This window comes from Brassica napus, chromosome C1 (assembly GCF_020379485.1).
Source record: "Brassica napus cultivar Da-Ae chromosome C1, Da-Ae, whole genome shotgun sequence".
In the NCBI taxonomy this organism is placed as follows: Eukaryota; Viridiplantae; Streptophyta; class Magnoliopsida; order Brassicales; family Brassicaceae; genus Brassica; species Brassica napus.
In genome coordinates this window covers 4,543,687-4,557,502 of record NC_063444.1, presented here as the reverse complement: position 1 = coordinate 4,557,502, position 13,816 = coordinate 4,543,687, and the positions used below count along the sequence as shown (strand labels likewise).

Sequence of the window (13,816 nt, the reverse complement as noted above, 5' to 3'; positions counted from 1 at the left end):
GTGCAATTTTTTGAATAAACAAGAAACCTTTCACTTATGAACAGCTAAGCTGGTCATCTCTAGCTCATTATGAATCCCCTAGAGTTTAACCGTTTCACTGCAACCATAGTCCACGTCTCCTAGCTTTCTGCAAGTCCCAAGTCCTTTAGCCCTTTCTCACGTTTGTTTGTCTGCTAAAAAAGCAAAAATTTAAACGTCTTCATGATACAAAACTGTAAAAAGCACAAAGCTCAAATCAACAAACCGTTTAATGAAAGGATCAATTACAATTGGGAATAGGTTCAACAATACAATGCAAGAAGGAGAGTTTTACCAGATGAGGAACTCAAAAGAAACATATCCAGAACAAATCCCATGTGGGCTGCTTCTACCTATCAAAGGGTTCCCAGCAACACCACAGTTGAAGGACAACGCCATAATCAATCCGGATTAAATTTAGGAGTTACATTTCCAAAAATATATAATTACTTCTGGCTGGGAATTTAGGAACATGGCCACTGAGATTGTTGTAAGACAAGTCCCTACATTACAAAATAAGACAATTCAGACAAAAGCCAAAGACAAGTAAAAGATAGGTTAAGGAATTTGCGGAACAGAGCAAGATCATTCTCATTGTATGTATCATCCATCAACTTCTTTCTCTGATATGTATTTCTTGTAGCCACTGCTAATCCCACCTAGAGATGTCAAATGGGTGGGTTGGCCCATTTGGGCGTGTCCACATGGACATGTTTTTTTGCTGGACAATTTTGATCGACACCCAAATAGGACTATGTCCAAATAAGATCATACCAAAAAAAGATCATGATTTGTTGGGTTGCCCATGAGGCCTAGACGCCAATTTAATATAAATAACCTAATTTTTATTGTAAAAGATGAAAATATACTAAATTTCGTAAATATTATACACTTAAACTTTATTATTTTGCAATTTGAATTTTTGACGAAAAAATTTGATTTTGAGATTCTTGTGATTTTGATGGAAAATATGACTTTTGGTTTCAGGAAACGTGATTTTGCGGTTTTGACCGAAAAATAGAATTTTAATGGGAAATTGTGATTTTGCAATTTTGGCCAAAAATACGATTTTACGGTTATGATGGAGAAAATACAATTTTTTAAGGGAAAATACGATTTTTCGGTTTTGACAAAAGCTCAATTTTATGGTTTTGGTAAAATAAATTAAAACTATAATTTTTTTCCTAATTTCTTAAACCTAGATATTTTAAATATTTGGACTGCTTGATGTCCATATGGTATTGCCCGTTTTATCCATATGTCCAGTTGGATTTGTTCTTTCAAACTCATTTAAATTTGGACATGGGCCGGGCCGTCAGTGGACTACCCACCTATTTGATATCCCTAATCCCACCCTGTAAAGATGCAACCATCTCAAACAAAGATGAACATGATTGATAAAAACAAAACTGTAGAATAAAACAATTTTCGCCAAACCTTGAAAACTATAAAGCTTTGCATAATGACGAAGAATTGAACAGGTTCCATACGTTCATAGATGCGTGTCTAAAGACGAGAGTAAAAAATGTTCAGAACAAAGAGAAAAGTAACAGATAAAATCCAACAGACTGCAGAAGAAGATTACTTGGGCTGGCACAAATTTCATTGAGTCAACCATTTTGCTCGCCATAGAGACTGCAGAAGCTCTTCATGATTCTTTATAAAAAAACTATGCCTGCGACTTGTGTTTTATTTTTGAAACTATTTGCAAAAGTTCTATCTATTGTTTTGTATTTGGTAATGCTTTTTTTTCTTAGAGTATTTTGGTAGTGCTCTTGATGAATAATGATACAAGATGTTGAAGGGATTTATAGGCGATTCAGAGCTTATTAATATGGTAGTGAAAATCCTACAAACCAGATAGTTGTGTCCACACCAATTATGACAGAGAAGTATGTTTAAACAGAGGTGTATGTTTCCTAAAATTGGTATGTTCTTTAGGTTGAGTGATCTCTTGAAACTCGATTGAAGATGCTTATAATCCAACTTACATTAAGAAGGCCTTGGTTCGTAGGGCAGATGCATACGAGAAGCTTGAACACTTTGAAGAAGCTGTCACGGGTAAGTTCATTAGTATTTGTTTTTGGTTTTTTTTTACAGATTATGTATTATGAGCATGCACTCTTTGCTGTTCATTTCTGTTAATCTGCACGTCGAAATAAATTAATTTGATGAGCAAGAAATTCAATAGAGCTTTTAGGTTTATCCTCTTATCGGGAGACTTGGTTTCAGTTACATTACCTACAGCCTACCGATGGTTCTATCTTTGACGAAATCTAACTCCTTGTTTGACATAAGTCGATGGACATTTTAAATTTGATTCAGACGGTATAATAATATCCGGTGTCTACTTTGTAGCACTAAAATTGAAACAAAGATGGGCTTAAGTAGAACATTGGGCCTAGGCCCATGAATTATATGTCTTTTACTGTTTTTTTTATTGTATTCATTGGAGCTAACGACTGTCATCTTCTTCGATCGATTTTACCTTGCCGGTGATTCCACAGAGACTCTGTTGTTCGCCGACCAGAGATCGAAACATCCGGGGAGCTAGAAGAATCGAAGATTGTTAATGGCGAATCAAGGAGCTAAGAAGCGGAAAGATGAAAACGCTCGACACATGGCCAAGCTCCGTCGGATCATCATCGCTTGCAATGTACTTCCTCCTGATCCTCGAGCATAAAGGCGTTGACTTTCGATATAATTAAAGACTTTAATCTTCAATTCGATAACTTTGAGGATTGATTTTAATTAATAGGTTGTGTACGTGATAGTGAGGATGTTGATTTTCTATTCGAGCTTTACCTGGAGACATTGGATAGGCCTTGTGGTGACGTCGTTAGGTTACGCCGTTCCTTACAAGTTTCTCGATGGGATGGCTAAGCCAAGTGTTAGTGATGATGGTGAGCTTATTGATGGTGGTTTTGACATGAGCAGTGGTGGTATTTGTGGGTACGTATCCGTCTCTATTTGTAAAAGAATTTGATATTTCTTTTATTGTTTGATTGAAAATTGCTATGTACTGATGATCATCTTTGTGGTGGCTAGGATTCTGATGGTAGAGTTTTTTTTTTGTATATCACCAAGCCTAATGATATCTTGTCCTTTCCTGTAGATATTTGCACGATGTACTCTACATCACTTGCTTCGTGCAGCTAGCATCTATCATCTCTGGAAAGTTTTGGTACGCCTATCTAGTGGTACGCTCTTCTCAGTTTTGGCAAAATCTGAATATACTTGTTTAGGCAAACGATATATTATTGCATAGAAAGCAATTATGCCATCGTTTTTTTTCTTTTTGTTAGATTCCTGCATTTGGATCATACAAAGCTTCTGGACTTATTAAAGGATTCATGTCACAAGGATCAGAGGTAATCACTTTTGTAGTTTTGTCTGTGTGATATGTAAATTACATAATATAATTGATAATATATATATATATATGTAATTTATTTATTGATATGATCTTGATATTTAAGACCTTAATTTGAAAAGGGGAAAACTTGAGCGTGATTAAAAGGATGGACTGTATTTTGACTCTGTGACTGAACTTATAGGGAGGTGTAGAGGATGAGAAAACTCGCAAAAAGAGGGAGAAGATGGAGAGAAAAGCTTCTAGAGGGCAAGCCGTCAGGACAAGAACACGGTGAACGTATTAACAATGTCTTTAGCAACATAACTTGGGAAAAGCTTTCTTTAATCATGTAATACTGCATATCTAACGAGCAACAATACTCACTCTTTGGCTTTGCGAAATCCTTTGTTGTACGGACGAAGCTGACTTTACACTGTTTTAGTTAAATGAATGTTGTTAAGATTGAGATTTCTACTTACGGGTTAAGCAAATTTTATTTCAAACCCATCAACATCAGCTCATACCAAGTGTATGGATTATTAAACTTGCTTCGTTCAATGCAGAGTCTGCCTGTAGTGTAATCGAGTAATTTGAAGTAATCTAACATTTTTTAAAAAATCATAAAATTAACAAATAAAATTATAAGCGCTGCTTGAAATAAATGATTATTTTCTCCAAGCCAAGGTCTCATCACCGGATTTGAACCAGACTTGGTATCAGGATCTGGTATCAGGACCGGTCCTGGGCTATGCTAGGTGAAATCCAAATTTTTTGAAAAAAATTACTTATAAATAAGTTTCTAAAAAAAAATTTTAGACTCCTAAATTTGTAAAAATAAAAATTTACATAAAAACAGCTACGGATTCCTAAAATCTCAGAGCCGGTCCTGTAAAGTTGCGAGTGCCGATGCAAACAAGAAGATGCTACAAAATCCAGTTGCGTGACTTCATTATCCTCCCCAACAATGTATTGCAACAAGACGTTGAATTTGAGCAAGAAAATATTTGCTAGATGCTACTAGAGTTACAAATTATATATTTATTTTTAAAATAACGGAGTACGCGATTATGGTAGACAAAGTTTTTAGTACTTTTCATAGCACTAGTTAACTAGTATTGGTCTTTGTCTTGAAGCTATGTAACATGCTTAAATCATATTAGATTGCTTCATTTATTTTTCGTAAATCTGAAACTATAATAACAATAATTAATATTAATAAAAACTTGGATCCTTTTAACAGTTTTATCAATTTATTAGGTTTTCTAGAACAAGATGTACCCGGAGACGCCAAGATTACAACGTTTTATATGGGTTTTGTGTCGATTGTTTTGATACATACAGAAATAAATGAATTTAATCACAGTTGCAATTTAATATCAAAATATTGATCATTATATTCGGAATGGTTCATCTAGATTGAACGTAGACAACAACTTGGTATATTAATAGTGTCTTCTAATACAAACACAAATTATGAAAACAATAAACTTCAAATCATATACAATCATTACGTAGGTGGAGCACCTCGTTAAATATACAGTAATATTCAATTTAGAGAATTAGGACTAACAAAAATACGAAACTCTTTCATAAGTGACGGAACACCGATGCTGCCTGGAGAGAGGACTCAAAAACGGCCGGCCTTGCTTGGATTTTTACGGATTACACCGGACGAGTCTTACACCAAGGTAGCAAAACAGAGGAATGCGTGCCCTCACCACTAGTTGCTGAAGGTCTTGCAATCAGAGAAGCGCTCTTCCAAGCCCACGCGCTTGGCCTCACCAATGTTGTCTTCAAGTCGGACGCTCAGATCATCATCAGAGCTATCAATGGGGAAGACTCGATCAAGGGACTTTTTGGAATTCTTCAGGACATCCAAAATTTCACTTGTTATCTCCCTGTAATTTCGTTTTCGCATATTCCACGCTCAGAGAACATGGCAGCTGACCTTCTTGCAAAGAGGGCTCTGTCTAACATGTATTCGGCACCGTAATTTCTTCTAATATAATGCATTTGTCGTTCAAAAAAAAGTGACGGAACAGTGTTGTTTTTGGTTCTTGCAATTTAAGAGTTTAACCATGTGAAGTAAAAGGACTATAATTTGTGATCACATGATTTGATTTATTGATATCGTTCGAAGCTTGTCTCCTTTCTTGGTTCCAAATTCGAATTACCTAATTACAATTGCAGATGCTCTGATCCAAAATTTAAAGATATTATATCACAATTTAGACTTTTATGGAAAGATACAGACTCAAACAAAACATAACTTTTTTTTGAACTTTAACAAAACATAACATACGACGACATTTTATTCATTCAACTTCGTACACACACACGACAAACCAACAACATAAAACACACACTTTTTGGTTCACACTTTAAGTAAGAAATAAATCGTAGTTATTTTTAGTTGCCAGATCCTGATCCAGCTCTAGAGCCAGCAAATGAACCAGCAGATGAGCCGGCTCCCGATCGATCACCCCAACCACTAGAACTCGAACTTGACGACGAGCTAGAGCTAGAACTAGATGATGAACCTGCACCAGCACCAGCACCAGAGCCTGACCCGGCGCCAATACCAATCCCCAATCCAACGCCCAGTCCGACCCCAATCCCACCTAGGTCAAGCCCCAAGTCTTTTCTTGCGACTCGGCTCTGGCCCTCGGTTAACATAATTAAACTTGACACTACTAATAAACCAAGAAGAACTAGACCTTGGACCCTAGCCATTTTGGAATACTTCGTGTGTAAAAAAACCTTTAAAAGAAATTTTGTATGTACTTGCAAAATCAGTGTGTATTGAGTTTGTTGACGTGTAGTGCAACTTAGTTGGATACAAGAGAGAATATAACATGTTCGGCTATTTAAAGAAGCTTTGGGATAGAGTGAGCCATTACGTGTTTATCACCATATTTATTTCTACTACTTTATCATTTTCTTTTCATAATTTACGACCACTCACAACTAAAATAGCCATATGTACCAATAAAACACATGTGTTTATAATACGTAAACACATGGTAGACTGACTAGATATATAATTTTTCTGAGCAACTAAATATAAAAATATTTTGGTCAAAAATAAAATTTTGATCGGCAATACATGCAAAATGTTGAAAATAGGTAAAAAGAAACGAACTTGACCCAAGTTATAATTCGTGATTTTTTTCACTGGTGAGGTATAAAACGTTCAAAGAAAAAGAGATTATGGTATCATAAGAAGTCTCACTACGTCATTATAGTCCACAATTTCAGTCACAAGTCTATTTTATGATCATCCAAAATGCATAACGGTATTATCAATTTATCATCACCGAAATTTAGCTCTAACGAAACCTTAAATTTAATAGAAATGGTAACTAGTGCACATTGTCTAAGTACGGGTGCATGTGATGTGTGCATTATCGTTTTGCTGCTGCCAACCCACCAGAGTCGACGGTCCACTAGACCACATGACATATAGACTAACTAACCTTCAACAAAAGCTCAAGACCCCTTAGAAGACATAACATTTCCCCCACAAAACTTAAAGAACAAGAAAGCGTCATTCATGAGCATCTCAGGACCCCCTTTGAAGACATAACGCTTCCCCCAAAAAACTTAAAGAACAAGTAAGCCTCATTCATCAGCATCCAAATAAGCCGGACACAAGAAAAACAAAATAAAGTTAAGCACATGAGAGGTCAACCTTACATCACAAAACGAACTTGACAAGAGCTAATAGAAGAGCACCAAAACGCTGGGCTAAAACAACCGAAAGCTTCAAGGAGACATCACCACGACGACTGAACCAGACAATGAACCAAGACACATTGCAAAACAGGATGGTCAAAGAAACATATCCGGTGATAACAAGGCAGGAAGGAGATGACAAACAAAGAAGATCATAAAAAAAACTAGACAGAGCGGCAATAAACAGAGTATGCTACCTAGGAAATCGAAACAGAACAAAGTTGAAGCACTAAAAGACCAACCGAGACTGAGAGACCATTCAAAAAGCTAACAAGGATACATAGGAGAGAAGAAACATACTATCCTTTAGAAATGAAATGACTTTCGTTTTGTTGTTATTTACAAAATCACAAAACACATAAGAGAAATGTCCAGTATGTCTTCTTCTTCAGTAGTATAGTATGTACCTGAAATAAACAAACCAAATAATGTACATCAAAACAACATTATGAGACTAGAAGTTTAATAAAATTAATACCTGCATTCACAATGTATTTATTGCATTGTTACATACATCTTCTTCACTAGTAACCTGAAACAATCAGTCATGAACATCAAACGCAACAAATAAAAAGAAGAATAGAAGAGTAAAAGAGTACCTGCATTCACGCAACACATGAACTGCAAACTCATGTTTTTCATGTTCAGCGGCCCTGTCCAAAACTTTTGAGACAATTATCTTGGAGATAGTGGAGTTGAGTTTGGTAAGAAGGGCATCCACGCCATCACCATGGATCATGAAAGATCTGATCAGGAAGCTATACGATAAGGCGTATCGACTGGTTCGTGATGAAGCAGTCGATGTAATCTTCAAGGAATTGACATTGAATCGATGACACCTTATTCAAGGTTTGTTGTGAAAAGTATCTTTGAATTCGGGAGTAAGTTGAGTGTTAGACGTACCTATGGCGAGATTGTCAACACTTGTGGTGGCCTTGGTATGAACTAAGTTTTCTCATGCAATATATTGACTAGCCAAGATCAAATGAACAACTAATGCACCTATCAGATTCAAGTCCATATAAGTTATAGTATAACCATGCTCGGTCTAATGGATGTTGTTAAGATTGAGTGAGATAAAATATGACTCAGAGAACTTGTTGGTTAGTGATGAGAAGTCAAAGTTTAATAAAAGTCGCAAAGCATAAGTTTTAGAGTATTTTCAATTGTGTTTCATATTTCACTTTCTCTGTTTTCTTTTCTAGTGATATTTCATTTTTTCATATCTTCAAAATTTGAATATTTAACAGTTATGATGTTATATTCTTCATTTTTAAAGATGAACTTTTTAATTACAAACTAATCATTAACTTTAACTTGTTGTTATTTTTATTTAAATGAAATATAAGTATCACTCATTTAATTTCAAAATTTTTATTATTTTTATCTAATAGATGTTGATAGCGAAGAATTGTGTCGAATATAAACAGAGTATGCTACCTAGGAAATCGAAACAGAACAAAGTTGAAGCACTAAAAGACCAACCGAGACTGAGAGACCATTCAACAAGCTAACAAGGATACAGAGGAGAGAAGAAACATACTATCCTTTAGAAATGAAATGACTTTCGTTTTGTTGTTATTTACAAAATCACAAAACACATAAGAGAAATGTCCAGTATGTATTCTTCTTCAGTAATATAGTATGTACCTGAAATAAACAAACCAAATAATGTTCATCAAAACAACATTATGATAAGACTAGAAGTTTAATGAAATTAATACCTGCATTCACAATGTATTTATTGCATTGTTACATACATCTTCTTCACTAGTAACCTGAAACAATCAGTCATGAACATCAAACACAACAAATAAAAAGAAGAATAGAAGAGTAAAAGAGTACCTGCATTCACGCAATACATGAACTGAAAACTCATGTTTTTCATGTTCAGCGGCCCTGTCCAAAACTTTTGAGACAATTATCTTGAAGATAGTGGAGTTGAGTTTGGTAAGAAGGGCATCCACGCCATCACCATGGATCATGAAAGATCTGATCAGGAAGCTATACGATAAGGCGTATCGACTGGGTCGTGATGAAGCAGTCGATGTAATCTTCAAGGAATTGACATTGAATCGATGACACCTTATTCAAGGTTTGTTGTGAAAAGTATCTTTGAATTCGGGAGTAAGTTGAGTGTTATACGTACCTATGGCGAGATTGTCAACACTTGTGGTGGCCTTGGTATGAACTAAGTTTTCTCATGCAATATATTGACTAGCTAAGATCAAATGAACAACTAATGCACCTATCAGATTCAAGTCCATATAAGTTATAGTAATGCTCGGTCTAATGGATGTTGTTAAGATTGAGTGAGATAGAATATGACTCAGAGAACTTGCTGGTTAGTGATGAGAAGTCAAAGTTTAATAAAAGTCGCAAAGAATAAGTTTTAGAGTATTTTCAATTGTGTTTCATATTTCACTTTTCTCTGTTTTCTTTTCTAGTGATATTTCATTTTTTCATATCTTCAAAATTTGAATATTTAACAGTTATGATGTTATATTCTTCATTTTTAAAGATGAACTTTTTAATTACAAACTAATCATTAACTTTAACTTGCTGTTATTTTTATTTAAATAAGTTATAAGTATCACTCATTTAATTTCAAAATTTTATTATTATTTTTATCTAATAGATGTTGATAGCGAAGAATTGTGTCGAATATAAATGCTAAGTGTTACTTTTACTTAAATATACTTGCTGTTTCTTTATTAAGTGTAATGTTATTTGTTTATTTATGTTGTGTAGTAATTGTATCATATGATAATGTTTAACCTATAATAAATAGTAATTGTGTCGGATAGTTTTAAAACAAAACAGTTGGGTAAAATTAATAAATTTAAAAAATTATAAAATTTAATTAATAATTATTCATAAAGTGGTGATGGAATATGTTTAATTTATTTTTTATAAAAAAAATGAAACAAAACATAGGAAAATGTGTTGTTTCATTTTTTATTTAAAAACTTTTTGAAAAAAAGATAAAGTTTACCATTTGAGATACTCTTATTGGATGACCACGAGGGGCTTATGGTAACAACAACAACAAAATTCTCATCCCTCAAATGAGTATTGATATTTGTGTGTGTGTCAGAGAGAGATAGACTCATGTTTTAGTTTAAAGTGGCAGACACTTTAGATCTTCTTTGTTTATGAATATGCCAACTTTGGTTCCAAGGCCATCCTTTGTGTCCGAGCAAAATTCACCTTCACCACTGCTGCCTTTCCTGGCACCAGATGTTTAAAAATATTACCTGCACAAGATCATTCATATGTTAGTTATAGTGACATTGAATTCATAGCATAATCACATGTTCAACATGAATGAAACAAAGAGTTCAATAATTACCTATTTTACTGAAGAAAATAATCGATTCCACTGTAGACGGTTGGTAAGGACATTTGGTTTAAAAGCCAATTTTTGTGCCATTAGAATATTGTTTGATTGTTCTGCTTAGTCTGTTTACGCAATGCTTGAATTGTTTATGGCAGTTAAATAAGTCATACCTGAAATAGAAACCATATTAGAAAATAGCTTCTCTTACAACTCTATGTAAACGAGAAAAAGATTTCACACTTTCACGTATGACGTATGTATGATCCATGTAACTTTATAGTAACTTTTTAAAAAAGTTTTAAGAATTTGAAAAGATTCATGGCAGAATTTCCAAACAAAAAACTTTGAGATAAGTTATTTGATTTTTGAGAAATTATTTTGAAAGACTCTTAATGCGGATTTTCCCTACGCACGCAAGTCAAATACAACTAAACAGTACATGCTTAGCCCAGGAATATGATTAAGACCTTGATTGGTAGAGCATTAACATTAGCATTATGTTTTATATTATCCAATTAACAATTGTTAGAAAAGCATTTAAAAAAACATTTACTAAATGCTAATGCTCTCCAAATGATCTCTGACCAATGCTCTCAAATGAAGTTTTTAAAAGAGCATTTGCATTTACAATTATAATTTATAAAATTAATAAAAATATATAATTAATTTATTTTATTTAATAATATCATAAAATTATTTTTATATCAAGAAAATAAAAAAAAATTATTTCTCAAATTAATTTACAATAAACAATATTTTTTAATTAATATTTCACATTTAAAATATAATATAATATAATTTATATAATTTAATTTATTTTAAATGTGAAAAAATATTTTTTAAAATATATATTTTAACTATAAAATGTATTTTAAAATAATATTATTTGATATAAACATAATTTTTAAATTATTAGATAAAATAAGTAAATTATATATCTTTTTAATTTTATATGTTAATATATTTATGTATATATATTAGAAATATATTCATTAAAAATTAATTTATTATATATTATATACTAATTTTTATAATAATTTTATGCATATATGTTGCAGGTAGCTGTGAAATTTTCATCATCATGAGATTATGTTCTTTGCAAAACTACAACCAAAACATACTGAAAAGTTTTTCTCTTATGGCACATACCTTTTATTATTGATGATATATTGCAAAGGGGGCAGAGCAGGAGAGCAGTGGAAATAATATGTAACTAAATTCCATGGGTTTTGGTCTTGTGTAGCCATAATTAAACTGTAAATCGTACTACCTAAGTGCCAATATATATGAAATCAAACTTGAATTATAGAGAAACGGTTATATAGTATTTTACCTACAGAAACTGTTGTCCATATTTATGTTGTCCATATATAGTGTTACAAAAGCTTTGTCGCTTTTGGGGCTTTGAAAATTTTTCTTTCAGGATCAAAATCATTCACTACCCTCAGCTGTCACATATATTTCTTCTACCACATCAGATGTAGATGAATCCTGCATTTTTTCATATATAACATTTTGTTAGAATCATAAGTTTAATAAAACTGAGACTCAAGTGAAACGGCACAGGTTGGCAACTTGCATTGATATTAATCTCAGCATTACAAACTCTAACAGGAGATGAAGTTTTGGCTGAAGGGAGCTATTCGTCTAGCAAGAGCATGTCGCCTCCCATGAGCTCTCCTCTTTTCTGGAAGTTGCGTGCTTCCCAAAAACAAATGCAGGAGACGCATCACCACCGTTTGAAAACAACAACCGTACTTAAAATCGAAAAGAAGGAATGGGATGACATATGCAAGATGTATGTGCAAGGAAGCAGAATGGTTGAATTTAGGAAAATCTTCCGTATTTTGCATCCCTATTTATAATGGTTGAAATTAGGGATTTGAGATGGGGTTGAGGTAAGAAAAAATTGAAATGTCGTGGGAGACTTAATGGAGAAATTTATGAGAAGGATTCAATAAGAACGAAAACCGTTACAACTCTGAATTGTTGTCGCCATCAAATGAAGAGGATGTGAGGAGGTAAAGGCATCGAAGAAGAATACTCATCTATCCAAAAATATTCTTGTTAGCCGAATTTCTTAATCACAAACCAAAATCTACAATATTTCTCAAAAAAACTGAAAACTTTTCAAAAATAGCAGTTTTTAAGAAAATTATTTAAAAATACAACATATTGATGAAATATTCAGAAAAAATATTCATCAATCCACAAATATTGTTGTTATTCTAATTTCTAAATCATAAACTCAAATCTAGAGTATTTCTCTAGAAAATGAAAACTTTCCAAAATAACAGTTTTTAAGAAAATTATTTAAAAATACAACATATTGATGAAAAACTCAGAAAGAATACTCATCTATCCACAAATATTATTGTTAATCGAATTTCTATATCAAAATTTCTAAAACAATATCTATCTATAACCAAAAACTCTCTAATTTCTAAATCACAAACCCTAATCTACAGTATTTCTCTAAAAAATGAAAACATTCCAAAAATATCTGTTTTTAAGAAAATTATTTAAAAATACAACCTATTGATTAAAAACTCAGAAAAAATACTCATCTATCCACAAATATTATTGTTATCCGAATTTCTATATCACAAACCCAAATCTACATCATTTCTCTAAAAAATGAAGCAGTTTTAAGAAAATTATTTAAAAATACAACATATTGATGAAAAATTCTTAAAGAATACTCATATATCCAAAAATATTCTTGCTAGCCGAATTTCTTAATCACAAACCCAAATCTACAATATTTCTCAAAAAAACTGAAAACTTTTCAAAAATATCAGTTTTTAAGAAAATTATTTAAAAATACAACATATTGATGAAACATTCAGAAAGAATATTCATCAATCCACAAATATTGTTGTTATCCTAATTTCTAAATCATAAACTCAAATCTAGAGTATTTCTCTAGAAAATGAAAACTTTCAAAATAACAGTATTTAAGAAAATTATTTAAAAATACAACATATTGATGAAAAACTTAGAAAGAATACTCATCTATCCACAAATATTATTGTTAATCCAATTTCTATATCAAAAATTCTAAAACCATATCTATCTATAACCAAAAACTCTCTAATTTCTAAATCACAAACCCTAATCTACAGTGTTTCTCTAAAAAATGAAAACTTTCCAAAAGTATCAGTTTTTAAGAAAATTATTTAAAAATACAACCTATTGATTAAAAACTCAGAAAAAATACTCATCTATACACAAATATTATTGTTATCCGAATTTCTATATCACAAACCCAAATCTACAACATTTCTCTAAAAAATGAAGCAGTTTTTAAGAAAAATATTTAAAAATACAACATATTGATGAAAAATTCTTAAAGAATACTCATCTAT

At 32.4% G+C, this 13,816-nt stretch overlaps 2 protein-coding genes across 2 annotated transcripts; one reads left to right on the top strand and one right to left on the bottom strand.

Moving 5' to 3' along the window:
- Positions 1-2,450: 2,450 nt before the first annotated feature.
- On the top strand, positions 2,451-3,847 carry LOC106374250 (transmembrane protein 208 homolog). The gene is made up of 5 exons (XM_013814322.3): positions 2,451-2,674; positions 2,777-2,970; positions 3,134-3,218; positions 3,324-3,389; positions 3,576-3,847. The coding sequence occupies exons 1-5, from the start codon at positions 2,591-2,593 to the stop codon at positions 3,666-3,668; spliced, it is 522 nt and encodes a 173-aa protein (XP_013669776.2). The 5' UTR covers positions 2,451-2,590; the 3' UTR covers positions 3,669-3,847.
- A 652-nt stretch (positions 3,848-4,499) lies between these two features.
- LOC125580604 (glycine-rich protein DOT1-like) lies at positions 4,500-11,175 on the bottom strand. Its single transcript, XM_048745321.1, has one exon. It carries the CDS (start codon positions 6,104-6,106, stop codon positions 5,783-5,785), a length of 324 nt encoding a protein of 107 aa, XP_048601278.1. The 5' UTR covers positions 6,107-11,175; the 3' UTR covers positions 4,500-5,782.
- Positions 11,176-13,816: the final 2,641 nt, after the last annotated feature.